We start from the raw sequence: 23,043 nt of genomic DNA, 5'->3' as shown, positions 1-23,043 counted from the left end.
ACACAGAAAGGAAATAAGTATCAAATCAAAGCTTAAATTAACGCGTTCATTGTTTCGTATATACGCAACAATTTATAATCTTTTTAGAAGAATTTAATAATTTTAAATTTCAACAATATTATAGTCTTATTTTAATATTGTCACCTCAAGGATATATAATTATTTAATTATTGTTACCTCAAGGATATATAATTATTTAATACTTTAAGAAAATTATAATCTTTGATTTAAAAATGTTATTTTCCATCTAACATTGTTTCTTTTCCATTCGAGAAAATTAAATCTTAAATCGTAAGAATATATTTTTCTCGATTGAACTATATAAAATGGCTTCATTCAAGTAGGCAATTATTCAAGCAATTATATTTTTCTTTAATTAATACAATATAATCTCATTTCAAGATTTCCATGTTGAAGCTAAATATATTTTCAAACCAAGAATGTCCTTTTTGTGCACTTTGAGAGGTCGAGAAATAACTGTATGTCTCTTTGATATTATTTTAATCATTTGTTATTTTTTCTCTCTTCATCGTTACCGATACATCAATTGGCGAATCATTCATTTTTTAACGTTTATTGTGACGAGTGATACACAGTTATGATAATTCATAATAAAGATGGTCTGCGCAATCGTGGATTTTCAACGACGAAGTTCTATTCATTCGTATCGAGAATTCGGCTTTTCACGGAACGATTGCACCGGTCGATTTACACACATCCTTTACTTCCCTCCTCGATCTACGAATGCAGATGGGGTCTGCCGCGACGTCGCGAGACGCGACTCGACAGTGGATGTCGCGTCGACGCCGTAACGGTGGTGGAACTTTAATTCGCGTTTTCGGATTTCCAATATCGTAAAGCGGCGAAAGAAGACGACGAGTAATACATGACGGTCGATAAGGATAAGTTCCTCTCGACAGACGCGACAGAGAGCATCGTAGAGCAAGGGAGGATCCGGGGGGGGGGGGTGAGGGAGCGGCTCGAAAGGGGTTATTTCGCTCACTGCCGCTTGCGCCACGTGTATTATCATATTTATAACCCGGTCGACCCGTAGAGACGTGAAAAAGCTGGGGAATGGACTTGGCGCAGCAGACGAAACCCGTCCAATGTGACGCGCCCAAGGATATCACGATGGAATCGAGTGCGAATCGCGGATATGTTAATGAGATGTACTGTCGCTGATCAAAACACCTTTCCACACGATAAGGAGGAGCGAGACTCACGATATCGGGTGGAGGAGAGGAAATGATATCTTTGAAATAAATCGCCAAACTTTGCGAGCGTACCATACTCTCGAAGGAAAATCATATAGATTCGAAAATTCTTCTCTTTCAAGTTATAAATACCTTTCCTTTCGCGGCAAAGTTCCGGCAAAAGTATCTAAATTAGAAATGCAAATATCATTATCGTTTTCTTTCCGTTGGCAATAAATACTTGTTGTGATCCGTTAACTCAGCTTGATATATTATGGAGCGATAAATCTGTGCGCCAAAATAAATTTTTTATCAGTTCTTTTTTTTTGTATCCACGAGAAGTCGATAAGGATTGTGCGCCGAGGAAGGAAATCATGTTTAACATCATGTTCATTTTCTTTAGAGGAACTCGCAATATTCACTCTGAGATCGGATCCGTGATCTTACGATCTTTTCTCGTGATAAAATGAATAGAATATACGCATAAGGATTAGCTATTTTTATTTCAGAAACGTACTGTGTAATCAGGAAATTATGAATGAAAATTTTATGCTGTAATAAAAGAGATGGATCTAAAACCCGTAAAACGGTTTTAACAATCTTTTGATTATTATTAAGTGCATATACTTTCTTTAATCATTTCGCGGCAATTTTTCACTTTATCATTAAAATATCATTTTGTCATATCTTCTCAATTATCTTAATTATCTCCTTATATCCTCTTAGTTATTTTTTCATGCTATTGATCTTATATACTTCATATGAAGCATTAATGTAGCGGATAAAGAAGCGTCAAACATAGAGTTTATAAAGAGAAGACTAATAAAATAATAAAGAATAATAGGATAGTAATGTATTTTTTTTTCAAGATTTAACTTTTCGACACACAAGCTGAGTTTTATATAAATATTTTAGGAAAGAGTTTTACTTTTCTGAAATGAGGGTAAACAACAAGGGCTAAACTCATTCCGCTCGTGGGACCCCTCGACCACGGGTGGAGGGTGTAGCATTTTGTAGGGAGAGAAAGATCCCTTTTGTCGGTATACGTAAGTTTCGAGGTACGGATGGGTACGTATATATATATCTCTGCTCCCTGGGGGCGAATAGAAGATTAATCAGAAGATAATTTTTGTTAATAAAGACTAAGGATGAGCGTTGCACGTAAATTATGCCTCCAGATTGTTCATTCTGTCCCTCCAAGAATCTACAACATTTTTAAAGCGCATTTTCTTATACGCGCATAACAGAAGATTATTTAAAGTGCTACTTACTTAAAGTACTACTTTCAGAAATTTTAAGAATATAACGAAAGAAAGAAGGAAGGAATTACATGATCTTGTGTCGAGTTCCTTCTGTTTTTAAAAAAACTTTGATTTAAATGTGCGTTTAAATATTTACTCCTATATAAATGTATTTTAAAAGATATATTTTCTTAGTCGTTTATTACTCCCCGATTGCTGCCAATCTACGGTATGCATTTCACCGAGCTCGGATTGATTGTAACGAGTATTCTCGATAACTATAACGTATTTCGATATCATCTTTTGCACATTAATTTCTTATCAGTCAAGGAAGGTTTCAAGCGTATAATTATCGTTATTTGTTTTATTAATAAAAAGCGGAAAAATAATATTATTTCGTCTATATGCCCTCTCATTAACTGCGAGTGAATCTAAGAAGCAAAATGATTCACCAATAAGATTCTAAGCAACCGTATAAGGAATTATAGTAATTTGAGTCGAAGTTAAGACATCTCAAAGTAGTGGCGGGAATAATAATCTACATAACCCTATATATGTCAAATTATTGTTATTGATGATAATAAATTGTTGTCAATAAGTATTATTAAATTGTAAAGTTATTTATCGTGAAGTTACATTCATCAGAAAAAAAGCTTTACAAAATGTGGATATATCTGAAGAAAATGTTCCGAAAAGAGGATAGCTTTTCTCTCCTTCTATTATTAATAATTATTTGCAGCATAATTATAATAATAATTTTATCGCATTATAATGGTATGCGTGTGCTCATCGCGTTCGGAGTAATCGAGTCAGAAATTGGCGTCTTTGTGAAAGGAACCGGTAAAAGGTTAAAACGCAACGCGTCGTCTAAAACATATTGCGGAATTTTCCCCGTAGTTTCGACTCGCAAAACTTAGATCTTCCGCAATGCAGTTCCGCTACTTTCCGCGCTTGTCCTTTTTCCTCCCCTTCCCCCCCCCCCGCCTCCTCCCTTCTCTGTCTTTCTCTCTCAGATTCTCGGATTCTGTTATACCGGGAGTAACGAACGCTCGACGAATTTACTGATTTTCACTCCTAGCACGAAGTCCAACGTCTGCTGCGTAACGAGGAGTCAAGCTCTTTCGAGTAGAAGACCATCGAACTGGCCGTCGCCAAAAAGGTCGCAGAGCGAGTAACGTTAGGCGACTATAGGGTAACGGAAGATGAGAGGAGGAAGAGGAGGAGCAGGGGGAGGAGAAGAGAGGGGGCAGAGGTGGGCTGGAAAGGACTCTAACTTCCTAACCGAATTGTTAACTCGGCAGCAGTCGGACAGGAGCAAACTTGCCCGTTAACTTCTTGCCGAGGCGAGCGAGCGAACGAGGCGAACGGTCGCGAAACGAAAGGAGAGAACAATGTACGGCGAGGGGGAGAGGGGAAAAAAAAAGAGGAGGAGAGAATCCCCGCGAAGAGGGCTGATTTAGTAAATATAATTTGAATATCTGATTGCTGCCGGCTTTAAATTTCGTTGTATCTTCTCGCGCTATGTGACGCGCAAACGTCTTAATCCGTCTCCGCGTCTTTTGTCGTTTTCCCTCTTCTCCTCTTTTTTTTTTCTTTTTTTCATTTCATTTTTCCGTCGATCTCTCCCCGCTTTATACTTTGCATCCCTCGCTGGATATTCGCTCGTCAGAAAGCGGACGGTGGAAAACGGCGAGAGGAAAAGCGGGCTTCCGTTCCTTTTCCCCTCCCGCTCACGTCGCTAGAAAACTTGAAATTATTTAGATTTTATAACACAATAGCGAACGTTATGAGATGAGCCTCCTCCCCTCGCCTTCGTATATACCTGTATTTCCATAAGAATTTAATAATACCGCAACACAGCGCGCAATTAATGTACTTTTTTGCCTTGTTAGAGAACGGCTATTGCGAGAAAGACGGCAATTCTCAAAGGGAGACGTTTCTCTCTCCGCTACGACGTAATAAGAATTATATCCTCGGCCGGCATAATATCTCGGACGGCGCTTCTGATGTAGATTGGCAGAAACGTAGAAAATCGCGGCTTTTGTCGTCGTCGACTTACCCTTACGACAAATCCGCTTGAACTGCCAGCAATCACGAGCGACTGAAAACGATCCCGTCCCGTATAATCGCAAATATGGAAGAAATTTCTGTAAGTCGATTTTCCTCGAAATATCTATCGATTCGCAAATACGACAAATCGCCGACGTAAAACGAATTACGATATCAAAGGAAGACGGGGGATGCCTTAAAACATTTGTAACACTTCTATCCAGTGGTCTTTATCCCTATTATTCTCCGTGAAATTATCTCTTATATGATATTAAAATTTGCAAAAGTATTCCAAAAAGTATTGACCTACGTCTCATTTAGTTTTAAATTATACAAAATCTTACAGCAAAATAGATCCCCCATTATTTTAGTACCTTTAAGTTAATAACACTCCGCACAATTGCCCTCTTAAGCTCGACCCCACGTGGAACATTCCAAAGCCAATAAATCGCCGCGCACCTCTCAAAGATCAGATTTGTAATCCCCCTACGGACTTCTCGGTCGCCCGGTATCACCCTCTAACTGTATACTACAGAAACTCTCTACCTTGCCAGTAGATTCAGAAACCGGTTGCGGCAATCTCAAATATTAATGGCCCACGTACACCACGACTACTGTCTTAACGTCTTTTTCTTTCAAGGCAGTCCTAAAAGTTGGGGCAAAAAGTGAAGAAAAGAAAGACTAAGAGCCTCGAAGAACATGAAGAGAATGGTTACTGTTGTTGGCCGAAATAGATCGCATGGGACGAACAAGATGCTTATCCCATACATAAACGAACGAAACAAAGATATATACGAAAAACACGATTGGCAAACTCGAGAAGATGACAGACTAAAATTATTCCGTTCAACAAGTGTGGGAAAAGTTATTTAAAACAAAAAAAAAAACAAAGAAACAAGTATATAATTAACATGTTCAAGAGACGCGGAAATATAGATCGCGATGCATGTCGCAGGACGATCATGCAAGCAAGATGAAAGTTGTCGATAGTCGAGAGAGTCGAGATATTCGAGGGAGAGAACGCTTTCCTTCAACACGTACGCGCAGCCGGGGTGCGAGAGAAGAAGAAAAAAAAAGAGATACAGGAAGGCAGAGGCGGCGAAGGTGCAAAGTTGATTCGAGGCGGGGAATCGAGCGCGAGAGAGGAGAGAAAACGAGAGGATGAGAGAGCTTCGAGTATTTCGCCAACTTGGTAAGCCGAGAGTCGAGATCGCTCACGCGAGGATTTCTTCTTGGGAAACATGCTCTCCTCTTCCCTCTTACCCTACACTCCTCCCTTTTCTTTCTCGCGCGCTCGCTCTTCCCTTTCTTCACCGTTCTTTCATCCTTTGGCGCTGTCTGCTTCACTACATCGCGGGACCAAATCTTTCACGAACAGATTAAGGTGCGGAATATCGAAGAGTTCGGAATGTCAAGTACAGCTATAATGATGTGTATACGCATTTTTGCAGTAATTCAGTGGCGAAAGAAAGAGAGGAAAGACATGAAAAAAGAGAGAACACGGAATATCGAAAGTTAAGTTTTACTTTACACAGACCTACAGAAATAGTCCTTTTAAAAATCTTTAGATTTATCATAAATTTAATAAACGCACAATTATACATTTTATTAAATTTATGACAAGTCAAATCTCTCTCCATAAAAATGTATCGGAAAATATATCTGCGAAAATCACTTTGTATGGATTGGGAGAAACACTTTCGAATATATATGTCTTGAAAAAAGAGTAAAGACGGTTTCAATATATAACTAAAAAAAAATTAAAAAGTTATATGCCAGGAATATGAATTACACGACGAGTCCCTGGCTCCTTTTCCTCGAACTGCCTGTTCCCTCCCTCGCAAGTTTCCTTCTCTCTCGCTCGCGCAAAAGCGCCGACGTATCCGCCATACGCGAATAGATACCTACCCAAGGGATGCAGGAAGATAAGAAGAGGGTCGAGAAAGAACGTCCAATGACTGAACCATGATCAAAGATAATTTCCGATCAAAGATTAAGGATTACTCCCGTGAGCCACGTGGCCCGTCTAGGAATCAAAGTCTGCCGAAATATAAAATGCATGAAGCGAGAATCCCAGGGGTGCGCGGAACATGAAGACTTCTATCTGTCTCTCTCTTTCTCTCTTCCTGTTTATAAGTGTACACGGGCATACGTGTATGCTCAGAAGCGACTCCCACTCACCCATTTAAAGGCAGATGGCATACGATCGTGCGTACGCGACGCACGTGCGCGTGCATCTTGCGCATGTATATTGCAGAATATCATAACAATAAAATAGTAAAAAGACGACGTAAAGATGAAAAATATCCCCCGAATCGCGCATTACCATTAAAGTGTCACGGCATTCGCGGAGCTTTTCCGCGCGTTTTTCCGCCTATCATTAAATTTGTTGTCAACAAAAATTGTCGAAACATGGCCAGAGTTGCTAAATTCAAAGCGACTAGGAATTTTCCCATTTTTGCGAAGAAGCTTAAAGAGGTAAATTGCAAATCGATAGCGCAAGAACCTTATTCTTCTTCAATTTCAAGTAGACTTGAACGGAATTTCAATTTGAATACGATTGCGCTACCGCGCACACGTGCGTTAATAATTCATTATAAAATATAGCTACATCGTGAAAACGTTATGTGTTATAACACGTGTTAAATATAAACGTATGGAATCTCGAATCGGGAGAAACGAGGGAGGCAGTTTTTTTTTCCTTCTTCCCTATACTAGAGTCGCAATTATCTATAGGAAGGGATGAGCGTCTCTTGCGAGGTCGAACAATTGGTCGAAATGTATGGAAATTGTTCGTATTTTCGACACGTATAACGCATATACCTCGTGCGGACATTAGATATTAGATTTAGCGCTCTTACAACTGTCGCCGTACATAATTAGGGGTGGCTTCCCCCATCGAAACAGATGGCAACCCTTAGGCTACGAGATAATTTCGCGGGGAACAGTTGGGAAACTGGCGTAGCCCCTCTGATACAGAAAAGAGAGGAAAGAGAAAGAGCGAAGGAAGGAGAAAAAGGAAAGAGCGAAGGGGTGGAAATGGGAGGGAAGACAAATGTCGGCCAGAAATAGAGGAGCGGCGACGATGAACGATTCTACAAACGGAAACGAGTGCAAAAAAGGCCAATAGGCGATATTCGATTCGATCGTTATCAAAATTTCTTCGATAATTCATCGAAATTAGATAAGCGGCGGCGAAGTGGATATCAAAGACTCGAGTATATTACGCATTAAATGTAACGACTGTGAGGCAATCGGCAGTGAGCGAGTAAAGTGGTTTTATTAGTCGTTCGCTGCGATCAGATACGAGGACAATGAGGGTACCCTCCATATTCTCGATCGTGCGCCCCTGTCTATCTGTCTTTATCCGACACGCGCGGAGCTACCTAAGAGATTACGCTCTCAGGCAGTAACACGGGAATTGAATGACCACTGTATAAAATTCGCATCCCACGCGGCCACCACCCATAATGGCCACTCAGACCCGTTTTTAGGACCAGCAATCTGTAGATCCGTAAAGACAATTGGATTTAGATATCACCGCGTTATTTAATATAGCTTAATATGTACATTTTTTTGGATTCGAATCCAATCGCACAAGGGTTTTTTAAAAACACATTCTCAAATGCCTGCGAGAAGTTCATACGTATCTGAGAAAATTTCTTTATAAAATAAAATATAAATTTCTTTATAAAATAAAATATGAATTATTTCATAAAATAAAATATTAAACAAAAAATATGGAGATTTAAAATATAAATAAAGATTTAATATAAATTATTATACATCAAGGAACTCACCGTTGATGTTCTATTAAATTCGTAAAGTTTCTACATAATGAGATTACATAAATAAAATAAAGATATATCTAAACGCAACATCCGACATATAAAGCCCGTATCTGAAATTACGCGATACATTTTGCGTATAAAGTTAGTATATGTAATTACACGCGATAATATATTTCCGACATAAATGCTCGTATAGAAAAGCGGAACGTAAAGGAAGAAAAACGTACTTTCGTGCACGCTACGATGAGGCGCGTAGCGTGATGTAAACGACACCGGTACCGGGGGAAGAGGCATTAATTTGCATCTGCTTTCGTACTCCGGCACTTCCGAAAATTTTATTCGCTCCCGCCGTTTAATTGTGGTATACGCAAAATAATGAAGCGAAAAGGGGGAGGGGGAGGTAGAGGAGGGGGATGGGGGGGGAGCGAAAGACGAGGGTGCGCGCGGAAAGAAAAGTGTGCCGGGGCGCCGAGAGCTTAATACCCGTGTAAGTAGTAGCCACTGCATTACAGTGAGAGATTCATTTGCATGCACTTTTACATCCTTCCGTCCTCAAAAAATATTTATCGCCCGAGGTTTCGTCGTGACGCCCCGCTTATGAATTATGCATGTGGAGCACGCGCGCTGAGGACGTAGCTCATTCCTAGCGCAATTTCGCCATTGAAGCGTAATTTCAGCAAGCTCGGTATTAGAACCCCTCGAGCAGCTTTTTCGTGATAGCGCTTACGAGAGGGAGAGAACGAAAAGACGTGTCATTCGGAACGCGCGCGACGATCATCATCTCAATTGCTCAAAGAGAAGACGAGTGCATAATGCGTATATATTAACTTTATTCGCCTCGTTACGTGTGCATGAATACGTGATATATTATCTGTATTGTTATATTATTATGTATCATGCGTAATATGCTTTCAAAATGGAATCATTTCTCGTCGAGAATAATAGCGATTTACGAATATTTTAAATCTTATAAATTAAATGTTCTTAAGATTTTTTTTTTACAGTTTATCACGTTGCAACCTTTTTCGAGATTTCTAGCAAATTGTATTCGTAAAAAAAAAAATAGCGGAGCAAGAACGTTAAAATAATATGTAATCATATACTGTTAAATATATCATATATTAAATGAAGAGCATTATGTTTCACAAAATTCATTCTCCGTCCTCTCGAAATATTTTAATAGGGGAGATTTTAAATTAAATATTAAATATACATGTAATTTTATAAAGGATCATTCTTTCTAAAAATATATCTGGCTTACATCGATCGCTCAGTGTAAATTAGATAATTCGTTGTATGTAATGTATGTACGTTGTATGCAATGCTATAATGCATCGATACCATTGTCAGTATCAGATTTAACGTGATGAAAATTAAATCCGAGATTATGTGCGGATTGGATAGTATGCGTTTAAGTCACCATGCAAACAAACATGGGAGACATCAGAGGGATATATGGTAGATAGTTTATATTTAGACTGTCATGCGTTTGTACGATATATATGTCGGTTGATTGTATATAGTTAATGACAGAATCAAAGCATTATTCTAAAGCAAATGATATATACATTCCGGATAGCATTATAAATGATATGAATATCAATATACCATTTTTCATCTCATTCATCTATCATTTTTATTATAAGCTATATAAAAAAAAATGTTAATTTTCGATATATCGATGAAAGGAAACTCACGTAAACATTACTTTTTAAGCAATATTATTCTTCTTATTTTTGATTAATAATAAATAAATTAATAAATTATATCATTATTTTGCAGGATAATTCTTGATATTTTTGTCGAAAAACAAATTGAAATATACAATAAACAGTCATTTTTAATTAATACTAAAAATGAATAATAAAATAATAAGCATTAATAATAAGAATTGATTAATTTTCATTTACCAAAAATAAAATATTTTAATTTGTTTCTCGACAAAAATATCAAGAATTATTATTCTGCGAAATAATGATATAATTTATTATTAATTAAAACAATAATAAGAAAAATATTGCTGAAAAAGTAATGTTTATAAAATAATAAACATGAATATCATTATATTTTTTAATATATTTTAGAAGTACAATTCGTTTTATTAAAAAAAAACAAATTGTTGCAATTATGTGTCTTAAAAATCTCTCTAAATGTTAGAGGCTGCATCTTTTTTATAAATAAGAATAATAAATTTGTATAAATTTTTTATAATACTTTGATACCTTTAGAAACTATATATTGTGATTATTTTTATGACAAAACATTTTTCTAAATTATTCCGTGAAACGCATAAATAGCGATGAATAAGTATAAATAATAACTCGGTAAATCATAAATTGACAGTTGGTTATGCTTTCTTCTCGAGAGATAATATTTCAATGAGTAAAGTAAATTTAACGTTACCAGTAGTATAAGCTGCGAATGTTGACCGACCATTCTGCAGTAGAAGACAAGCAAAAACAAATACCGCCACCATCCTTGATAGAAAATTAACGGTCATCCTCTTCCTCCTTCCAGCATGTAGCTGCATCACCGATATCCGATTAACAAATCCGATGTCACGAATACAAGATCCTCATTCGCATTCTATCGGTTCACCCCGATAAAGTCTCTCGATTCACTCGCAATTACTCCAAAGACACTCTTCCTCGCGACTCCGATAGGAACGAGCGTTACAGCACTACTCGCTGCCTGCGAACGATCTCCGGCGCGATCTCTCATTCACGCAGAGCTTATGTCAAAATTTTGTAAAAAATTATGTCGGTCCAATGCATCCTAAACGTGTCCCAAGCGTCGCGAAAAAGAAAATGCTCGATTTTCACGTGCAACGTCTATCGTCGAGGCTCGTTCGAAACTCTGTCCTTTCGTTCGGAGAGACGTTCGCTCGAGGTTTGGCGAATATTACACGCGTGATACACCGCGACGAGCCTTATGTCAGAGTTACATGTCTTCGGCTTGGAACACGAAACGACGGCTGCTCCCGACAAGTGCGCGCTTGGGACGCCCGGCGTCGACTAAACGTGTTCGTAGAGGGAGACTACATTGCTGGCACACACGCCGCGCCGTCCCAGCATCACGGCGCAGATCTCAGCCACCCCCGTACACAAGAGCATCTCACCCTTTCCCCGAATCAGGCCAATCGGCGCGCGCGAGTCGCCGCCCATCGCATTGCGGGGGCGGCACCGCTCCCGAATTAAGATTTTCGACTTTTCTTAGTCCAGGGGGGTAGTTCACCCCCTCGCGCCAGCTATCTGTCTATTCTCCTTCACCCTCTCGCGCGCCACGTTCTGCCGGCGCCACGCATTGTCTCCTCATTCGACGACCTATTCCTCTTTGCAATTATTGTACACGCGCGACACCGCGATTTAATATCGAGAAAAAAAAAACATAATCTGTATCGAGCAATAACGCGAATCCATTCCATAAATTTCGCGATATTCGCATTTTATCCAAGTGTCGACTTCTCTAACAGTGTTAGATTATTTTTTTCCGCTTTGAAAACTTTGTAAAAATAATATTCTATTTCCACGTTGCGAGCTGGCAATTCTATTATATTTTTATATGCTATTGCTTGTAATGGGATTATAATTTACTCTTTCTCTCTCTCTCTCTCTCTCTCTCTACGTTTGCCATGAATAAATATAACATTCATGATCAAAATCATTTTGCCAATCGCGAGTCAGATAAAATTGAAAACAGCGCTCGTGAAATATTGGTATGTTACCTTATTATGGTACATACGCATTAATGCATAAATAAATGTTCTATGAAAAAGCGCGATCATGATATAAAAATCATGAGTGAAGCGTATGTTATCATCGAAAAAAATTATCTCTCGTCTCGCATATTTTATATTCAAATATTTTATAGACTTACATATATCATTTTATTGATATCGCAAAAATAACGTAACAAATATTATTAATTTCATATTCATGATGTATGAAAACATTTTCAATTTAATCATACGCACGCAAAAAAAATTATGAATCCCAGCCAAAGGAAGAAAGGAAGAAAAACAATGGTGCGCAAATAAACGATAGTTGATTTAAAGCAATTTTCACGAATTAAATAAATACCATAGATAATAATCGAGAAAGTTTTAAAAAAAATCGACTGTAATTTACATTGCATCGCGCACCATCGTTTTTCTTCCTTTCTTCTTTTCGCTGGGATTCATAATTTTTAAATACGACCGTCGTGGAAAAAGTTTGCGCAAAATGTGTAGCCTGACATACCAAATCATCTCTCGTCTCGCATATTTTATATTCAAATATTTTATAGACTTACATATATCATTTTACTGATATCGCAAAAATAACGTAACAAATATTATTAATCTCATATTCATGATGTATAAAAAAATTTTCAATTTAATCATACGCACGCAAAAAAAATTATGAATCCCAGCCAAAGGAAGAAAGGAAGAAAAACAATGGTGCGCAAATAAACGATAGTTGATTTAAAGCAATTTTCACGAATTAAATAAATACCATAAATAATAATCGAGGAAGTTTAAAAAAAAGTCGAGTGTAATTTACATTGCATCGCGCACCGTCGTTTTTCTTCCTTTTTTTCTTTTCGCTGGGATTCATAATTTTTAAATACGACCGTCGCGGAAAAAGTTTGCGCAAAATGTATAGCCTGACATATCAAATTCCTTTTATTGAATAACAACCGTAGCGCGCAAAAACACGGTCTAATAGAAACATACAGTCCACGTTTTACCGAAGAGCAACATCGCAGAACGAAACATACGATATACAAGACTGATGAGTACGGTTGATGGTGGAATCATGTAGGATGCGGCCGCGGCGCCATTAGAATAATATCACCCATTCTTTATCAAGAAGCAAGTCGGAGACGTGCCGTGCACTCATTTCGCGTGACATTTAATTTTCGTGAAAAATCGCCGGTGAGTTTGCTCACACGAAATAGAGCGTAAAACTACCGGAATGAGTTTGGACATACTCTTCCAGATTTTGTGATTTCACGTCACTCGAAAATGCCCAGACGCGTATATATATTCCGCGAGCGAATAATATACCTCGACGAAGAAATACCGGCGAATAACTTAATCATTAATGCAAAAAATTATGTGTTTCAAAAAAGCGAATATGAAACTTCAATGAAACAATTACATATGTAGAAATGTCAGTTATATCGTTTTTATCTTGTAGCAGACATAAAATGAGCTCAAAAATAATTAATTTAAAAAAATATGTAAAATTGCACAACAATGTTGTGTACTAATAAAATTGGTGAATTTTTATCCTTTAGATTCGCTGTACGCGAATGTGTCTCGAATAAAAATGTGTTTGAAGCATATGGAATGCATCCGAAAGGAGTAATTTAAATTCAAATTTTACCGATTTTAATGTAATTTTAATCTAGATGCAAGATTGGATTCGGTGGTAATGTTGCCACGTAATAAGAGAAAAGCGCGTTTAAAAAATGTGAATTTTCGTATTAATCAGATAGACAGTGGTATCAAATTGAACCGATTAGTGAAAATTTCCTATATAACATTCGCGGTAATATAAAATGTCAATTACACGTAGTACACGTAAAATTTAATTTTATGATTTTTTTATTTGCAAAATTTAACGTTTAATTTTTGACAGAATAATAAACACAATGAAAGAATCGCGGAATAAATTATTTAATATGTTACACGATCTAAAAATAGACACGTAAATTTTATTTCATTTGATACAACGCGCTTTTTCCTGATAAAGGCAGATAAAAGCAGTCGTTTGAGAGTTATATTAATACATCCTCTTTTACAAAATTATATCAATTATGACAATAACTGGACAGTTCGATCGCATATCATTTCCATGAAAATTTCAGATTAAACATGGCAATTACCATTCGGCTCGTGATTATATTTTGCCTTTATCGACATTATCTTCAATCCACCTGCGTGGACTGATACTTCGTCCACTTTGACTATAATTTTCTGGTGCATAATACATCCGATACATGATACATTTGTATTTGGTCTCAATCATTAGAAAATAAATCGCTTGTGCCAAAAGCATAGTTGCACGCGATATATTTTATATGAAGATTTGACGTTTGATATCATATCTTGCAAACTACTTTACCTTACAAATAATATACAAGATATCTCACAAAAGTAGAACAGATTTTTCCCGATCAATAACATAAACTTAAAAAGGAGTTATAAAACAAAATAAAATAATATTACCAGAGTATCTTTTTAAGCGTTGCAATTATCTATAAACACACATGCAATTGCAAAATACAATTGCATTTTTTATTTAAAAGCACTTCCACCTTTTTAACATGTTGTTCTTTCTGTATTTCTACGCATTTTTTACGTTATAAATTTGTTTACGTTATAAATTTATTTACGTTATAAATTTTAATTATCAAAAAATTTATTTTATAATTTAAAGAAATATCTTGAAAAAAAACACAATTTTGCGGTTACTTTCTGTATCAATTCCTTGAATAAGAGACTTTGAAAACTGATTGTAAGTACTGTCAATACGTGTACGTAAATGAAGAACGTACGAATATAGAATTTTGATTGGAGATTAGTAGCTCAAACGCGTTGTATTTTTTCATTACACATCCTCATCACGCGCCCGGATATTCGTAGAAAATTTTCTTAATAAACAACCGAGGAGAAACCTGCGTCTAAAGTTCAACAGCCAACAAATAAAAGTAGCGAGAGATCAAGCGGATATCCGGGACGGAACGTAGACGTCTAAAAGATGGAGCAGGAAGGAGATAGAGCAGCTTTCATTACCTTGATGTAAGTTTTAGGCGCGTCTAGGCTGATCCGCAGATCACCTTCGAGAGCGGAAAGAAGATAAACCATCCTCGTTCCATCGTTATCAACAGCACGATCGTGTTTCCGGGTTACGAATCTATCCTTCAAAATCCCCGGGTTACGCTTTCCGCCTCTGACACGTTTTTATCAATATTATTAGTTATCTCATCTTATTCCGCGAGCCGAGATTGACATCCTGGTTATCGCCCGTGAAATTTTCCTTAAGAACAATTAACCAAGACCCTATCGGCTCGCGTACTATGAGTTCAGTACTTTCATCGTTAAGCAAAACTTCCGCGCTTACGCGAGAACTGATGATATCTTCGTTAGAGTGTTACAAGGTCATGAGGAGACTGCGCAAGATTTCGCTAATAATATCGCTGGAATACGAAAATCGCGCAGATCCTTCACGCGAGATACGTGAACTTCGAGAGGCGCAATTTAGTAATCAACCGAGCTTTTAATCTTAAATGCAATTCTATGGAGATACGCAATTACTTGCAACTACTTGTAACGAGAAATTAGATCAGGATAAAATTGAAATAATGATTTGCTATTAAAGAATAACATTCATTCTCAATTAAACACTGAGAAAAATCGTTTGATTGTATCAATAAGTTTCTGATGGAATATTTTAAATCAAGCAGAATTTCTAGTTATCGCGATAAGACTGGATTTCTTATAACTAGAACGTTTAATAGACTTTACTACAAGTATTTTCTAGTTGGATGTATAAAACTTTTATATTAATTAAACATGGATATAGTGATGCCATTTTGGTTGTAAGTTTAGTATCATTACCAAGAAAATCTGGTAAATTTAATAGGAAAAAATTAATCATACTCATCTGGTATTTCCTAAAGGAATTCTAATTCGCCCATTTTCCAACAGACATACTGTTTGAATTTATTAGATTTCTAATTAATGCAACCAAATTTTTTTCTCAGTGCAATATTATATTTCTATCTAGTGTAATTTATATAGAATTATATATATAATATAATAATGTGTGAATCATCTACTGCCAATAAATTATTCATTTCATATGTGAAAAAGACTCGTAATGATTTATGCGATAATTGTCTTTATGCAATTGAGAATCTTTGGGGATAAAAATCTGCATGCTAAAGATTCACTGTAAGACTATAGACGATTTGAGACGGAAAGTATTGAGCTCGAAGAAAAAGGGAAGAATGAGAAGAAAGAAAATGATGTGACAATCAGAGGCGAGTTTTTGCCCGGGACACATCTGGTCTCTTATTTTCATTTTCTCCGTCAAATGATTTCTTCCTTGCTTTCTTCTAACTGAAAAACTCTGCGCATACCATCTCCGGATACATCGACTTCCCCTAGTAACTTTCTTTATCAATTCGTAAAATAGAATAATGTTCGCGCGTAAGAGACGAAGCGACTCTCAATTAGGCAACAATTTTTTCAAAGCGCACTCTTTATCGCGTTTATTGTTTTCGCATTTGTTTCATACATACGTAAATACTGTTTCACGAATCAACAAGAATTTATCGAAAAATTGTAAAGTTGAAAAACCTAACAATTACATTTTTGAACAAACGAAATTTTTCCATTGTATGAAAATACCATATAAAATCCATCGAAAAAGATGTGATGTTTCATGGCGAATGACGATCTCGAAATAGATGTGATATTTCATGGCAAATTAATAATTTACAAGCGTTAATTTTCGATCTCACGATATTTCTTAGTCGAGTGATTATCACTCGTAATTTTATCATGATTAATAGATTCCATGTTGAGTATAAAAAATCAGTGAAGAAGGGTCATTAATGAAATCGTAATTTTTAGAGAGAGACGAACGATTAAGGTATTTACGAAAAACTGCGTTATAAGAGTGGGGAAACACATTCGCGAAAATATATACGCGCAATTCGCTACTGCCAATCCCGCGACGCGATTCAACGGATCAGTCTCAATTCACGAAACATTATTATCTTCGGTCGACCAGACCGGTTTCCTTCTGCAAACAAAACTCCGTAAGCGATAGACAATTGCAGTTTCGAGACTCCCCGAGTACTCTACAGCCAATTAAGATTCAATACAATCGATGAGGGACTATTCAAACGATGAGACAATCGGAATGTAATTGCGTCGCCCCGATCCTACTGAATACCAATTCATTTTCCGAAGCCCGCCACCGTGCACCTTCGTCCTTTCACTTCCCACCCCCTTCCTCCCCCCTCCCCCCCCCGCCGCCCCTCCGTCAGGACCGCTTTTGTCTTGTAGAAATCTTCTTACCGAGTCCGCGCGAGCGCCAATTTCTGAAAGTTTAAATTTCTTTTCCTCGTGTCTCTTCTCCGTCAAACGCCCTTTCTTCCTTCCTTAAATCCCGTCCTGTCTGTCTCTTTCAGTACCACGCCCTCCCGCGGAGCGGACCGAGAGGGCAGGAAAGGGTGGATCGTGGGTAGCCACCCCCAGGGACACGTAATTACACGACCTTATATTTCACAAATATTTCGCTAGTGTGATTAATGATGTGCCTCCGTGGTTCCCTGGTGGATAAAGTAATGTACCAAGAACGACACAAAATCCAAATCATCGTGATAGCAGCGATGATAAGTGATGAGACACGAACATTACTATTAGATACTAAAAGCGCTTGATTACCTATCCTTGAGTGAAGGATGACAGATCTGAACAATTTTCTGCGATGAATAAACGATAAATTGTAATAAGTAACCGAGCGTACTATGTCTTCAAAAATCCACACTGAGAAAAATCGTTTGATTGTATCAACAAGGCATATCTGACAAGAGGCATTTTGGTTAAGCCAAGCAGAATTTCTAGTCGCGATAAGACTCGATTTCTATAACCAGAATGTTTAATAGACTTTACTACAAGGATTTGGTTAGTATTTTCTATAAAACTTCTTGTTATATTAACTAAACATGGACACAATGATGCCATTTTTGTCGTAGGTTTAGTACCATTATCGAGAAAATCTGATAAATTTAACAGGAAGAAATTAATCATACTCATCTGGCAATTCCTAAGGGAATTCTGATTCGTCCATTTTCCAACAGACACTTGAATCTATCAGATTTCTAATTAATGCAACCAGATTTTTGTCTCAGTGCGTGATTTCTTTTGAAGACGAGCTGTACGAGAGGCAGAGCCCGCTTTTTACATCTCGATCGTAATCGAGAAATAATACGTCGTAAATGTAAGACTTTACAGTTCCTATCAAGTGTATAAATTAACGCATTAACTCCGATCTTCGTTACAACATGGACTTAGTCAGGAATTAAATCGCATCTCTCTGGTACTAAGGACTACGCCCCCGGTTCGCTGCGAGTGCTCTTGGGTGAGATAATAAAATTTCCGCGCCTCCGATTTTTATCTCGGCTATAGACGTAAGGTGTCCGCGCGCTAAAAGGTTCGATATATTTTCCGAATAACTTTAAAGAGAGCGGGAAGCGCGCATACGCGATCGATGCTCACGGCTGCGCCGCATATCCCGAAAGGGACGCGTAAAAAGGCAAGCGCGCGGCTCCGATCCGGCTTCGACGGAGGTAATAAAATTGTTTGTTTTAACGGGATAAAAATGCGGGGCCCGGGAACGTGCCTCTTCTAAAGTGTTGATGGGAACGACGCCTATCGCGACCGAATATATGCGAGAACGAAAAGCCAGGAAACAGAGATAGAGCACGGCGCGAAAGAATCACTCGCCGACGTTGTCGCATCAAGGCAGAGAGTGGACGCGTGTAAAAGTCGGATTGCGAATAAAAAAAAAATACCGTGGTTGAGTATCATCAAAAACAGAAAGAGAGAAAGAGACAGAGAGACAGTTAGAAAAACAGATATATCCGGCAAATATGTCAAAGAAGAGGGGCGAGACAAAGAGAGAAAGAGAGAAAGAGAACACGAGGAACAAAATGTTCCTCCCGGTTTTGCGACGCCGGGACAGCTATGCGCGCTATCGACGCATCAACGCGTTTTGAGCTTTTGAGCTTGGAGCTTTTAAAATCTGTCACCGACACACATTAACCGTTACGCACTTCGAGCCTGGCTGCACAATACGCGAGCTGCGAGCACGCTGCTTGTTTTCGAGTCCGTTGTACCGAATGCAAACATAGCTATGTATCGTCCCGGCTATCGACACGCGTTGTTCCCGTTGGACGCCCTACGTTCGCGGAGTCGAGCGAATTTGTTGCACACATGTTGCTCCCTTAAAATTCGGCTGAATAAAAATGCAAAAATAAGAGAACGAATGACAGTTAGAAATGCAACAAAAAATATACTCGACTTTAAACAATGACTTTCGGTTGGCTTATTGGAACGTAAATCTCTTCCCTTTTTCCTTTTTTTTTTAAGAATCCTAAACCTCATCTTTCGACGCAAAATTATAAATGCAACGAATGCCGAAGCGTCCTCGTTGTCACCTAAAGTCGCGGCGTGCGACAAAAAATCGGAAGATGTCCCAGCAGATTTCGGTATGTATAAATTCGTGGTTGCGCTGCCTCTATAGCTTTTTACGCAGCACGATTTATGAAGACTTCAACACGATGGGTGGCGACTGGGCGCGGAGCGGCCCTCAAAATTGATTAATGAACGAGGCGGCCGATCGATTCGATTAAACCAGTGTAAACGAAAGGGCGACCGATAAATATCTGCCGATATAAACGTCGACGTTACGTCGTGACTTTTCCATAAATCAAAACCCCCGGCCGCGTATGTGCCGCGTAAACGTGCCAACGTGCCCAACAATAACAATCCCCTATATAGCTGGATCAGAAACAACCGCGATAATTGACGCATACGCGTGACACAATTGTTAAAAAAGATTGTCGTTCGTATTATTACGTTCTATAAAATATTAAGCGCCGCCTAATTAACCATAAATTGCAGCGCAGGCCGAAAAATCATTAAAAATATGTACGTGGAAAATGAAAATGAAATAATTCAAGATTTAATCACTGAAAATTTGTAACCAATATTCCCGCTGTACATTGACAATTATGCATTTATTTATGGCGAATAAAAATATATGCGAAACTGAAATAACTTATACGGTAATAAACTTATGACATTTTCAGAACCATTTATAAAAGTTGTACATTTTATTGTCGATAGCTTAAATCACAATAAACATCGATACGAATAAAGCAAAAGGGAATAAATCCACATTTAATCGAACGTTCAATTTTCCTAACATGAAGCAGTTCTGTCGCGTATTCCAAAGATAGATAGACATACGCATATCTGTACACAGATGACAATTACACATCCATCTCCACATGTACATATACAAAAGAAGACAGATTTTACACAAATGTCGAGCGAGTAAAAGAGGAAGAGAAGGAGGATACGCGCGAGAGTATATCTGCGTAGTAAGGCTGTCACTGACAGCCCTGTCTTCACAGGCAAATTTCACTTTTTGTCAACGAACGATCGTTTGAAAGGAACGAATATTGGATTCGGTTATTACTTCTTCGACCTTCGCCCGATCTCTTATACCTTTTCGATCTATCTCCGCGTAACAAACTGCATGTGCAAAATCGATTCCGCTCTACAATCGCATATATGTATATATATATATATATATATATATATATATATATATATATATTGCATGCAATTATTTATTTTATCGCGAGAGAAAAATTTATAAAGTTTGTAAAAATTTATAAAATTTGTGTAAAGTTAATATCTTGTTTCAAAAATTTATAAAAATTCTTTTTTACAAATTTTTGTACAGGAATGTAATGTATAGATTTAAGTAAATAAAAAAATTGTTACATCTTCAGACTTTCATGGCTGCAAATAATGTGAGAATGAAGTGCGTAAGACAAGGATTAGATTTCACGAAAATATCCTGAAAATAAAAGAAGACAAAACTGACGCAAATTTTGAAAGGGTATGGCACGGATTTTTGCATACTCTGCAAACCTCTCGGTAAACGCGATATGTTTAATAAAGCGACGTGAGAGGAAAAAAAAACAGAAAAGAGAATGTAATAATTAATATTTATAATAGGTGACGTTTGTGACTATTTATATTCCCCGCGTATATTAATTCATTCAATTAATTATATTTTGTCATTTGCCAAAAATGTGTCCGCATAGATGATATAATTGTGAGTCATATGTATTATATAAAGCATAAGTTTATTCATTTGTCGACTACAATTGTAATATGTAACGCGCGATATATAATGCACTGTCGTAAATTTACTACAATTACATTAACGATGCAAAGTCGAAAAAGCTTGAACAGAATGCGACATATACGAGTTTTGTAATGGAATTTAGTTGAGTTTATTATACACGACTCGCGCCGGGTTATGTTTCGAAATCAGTATCTATATTAATATAACTGCACATACATCGTGTTGAATTTCAAAACAAATATTTTCGTTCAATGCAACATGTGATATAACAATTACTGGTCTACCAATAATCTGATCTATTTACATTGGAGAATATTATCATTTACTAAATTTAATTAAACTTATTCACGAGCCTAATAAAAAGCAAATTAGTCAATTTCTCATAATTTATTATCATTAATGATAAATATTTTATGACTGGCTCCAAAATACGGAAAGTAAAGAAGAATTGTTAAAAATCGCGTTTAATGTCTTAAACTGGAAGATTTCATTACATTTACAATCTAGTTAAAGTAATGAGTAGTCTAGCTAGAGTATAGTACAGGCGTTTAAATTCCATTATTTTTCCCTTAACAAATTGCCAATTCCTGATCAGACCGCACCTTATGAAACATAATCAATATGCTAGACTAGGGAGAATAAAGAGAAAGCAAAAAAAGAGGAAAAAAGAAAAAGAGAATACATAAGATAAGACGAAAATAGATTAGCTAATATCGTAACGATGTTTTTTACTTTTATACCGGAAAGAGATAAATGGTACGATAAACGCAAAGAAAGAGTGCATTTTGTGATTATAGAAATCTTATCATAAAATGTGTTATAGTGTGATACAAAATGTATTTTCTAAATTACATTAATTAGCAATTATTTAAACTAGGTTGCACGCTTCGATTTTTTTCTATTTTACAACGTCGTACAATGAAACCATTTCTTAAAACAAAATGAAACGAGATAAATTTTGTGAGATGCATATCGATTAATTTTGTATTGGAATTAATGTAATAATAGTAATTATATAAATTTTTGAAATCCATATCACTGTTTTAAAGAACAAGAAAAAATATTAATTTCACTTTTAGACTATTTAAAATTTACAATAAAAAATTAATAATATTGATCAAAAATTAATTGGACTTGTTTTTATCATTATTAGAGAAATGATATGAAAATTTACAACTTTTAAATTGACACACTCTCATCTATTTCTCGGCACTTAACTGCTACCTTTTATAACTGTTATAAATTTATAGCAAGTTTAGTTAGTGTATTCGTTAAAATTTGAAATCTTTGTTCATTTATATCCTACATCGAGTATTGCATTAGGAATTTTTAAATGTAGAAAGTAGTTTTATTTAACAAATTAAATAATCTGAACAGTGGTAACAGCAGAATATTTTTTTTTTTTTGATAATATTACGCTATTTTATATATTTGTAAATATTGAAATCTATTTTTTTATTTTTATTTCTTTTTTATTATAGTTTTATCGTGTTTTCGCAATTTTCGGTGAATCTGTTTTGCGGATCAATTTCTCAGACCTCAATTTTTATCACGGCTTTTAAAAAAGGTCATTTGTGAAAAAACAGGAAACAATTTGCAACAATCAAATCAAAACTGATGCAAGTTAACGAAGAATAAATAAATCTCTGATAAATTCTGTAGGTGCAAATTTTTCCTTTAATCTTTCCTTCCCTTTAGTCTTTCAGTTCGGCTTAAAGAATTCAAAAACAAAATAGTATATCGGTATCTTTTCTTTATTTCCAAGCGGACGACAGAACGGGATTCTCCGATACAAACTCCGTTTCATTTTAATGTTAGCCCG

General features: G+C 36.7%; 1 protein-coding gene across 2 annotated transcripts in view; it reads right to left on the bottom strand.

Moving 5' to 3' along the window:
- The window catches only part of LOC105248352 (lachesin), a 213,575-nt gene that overhangs the window by 162,855 nt on the left and 27,677 nt on the right, over window positions 1-23,043 (bottom strand). The window contains exon 1 of one of the 2 annotated variants that reach the window (XM_025406924.1): window positions 10,678-11,294. The exons of the other annotated variant lie outside the window; for it this stretch is intronic. Within the exon in view, the coding sequence (XP_025262709.1) occupies window positions 10,678-10,804 (127 nt within the window). The 5' untranslated portion in view covers window positions 10,805-11,294. Of the gene's footprint in view, window positions 1-10,677; window positions 11,295-23,043 lie in introns of those variants that run through there. 2 annotated transcript variants of the gene reach the window in all.

The sequence above is a fragment of the Camponotus floridanus genome, unplaced genomic scaffold (genome assembly GCF_003227725.1).
Source record: "Camponotus floridanus strain SB8 unplaced genomic scaffold, Cflo_v7.5 scaffold16, whole genome shotgun sequence".
NCBI lineage: Eukaryota > Metazoa > Arthropoda > Insecta > Hymenoptera > Formicidae > Camponotus > Camponotus floridanus.
Note: the sequence above shows the minus strand (reverse complement) of the source record. Positions and strands in the feature narration are given on the sequence as shown.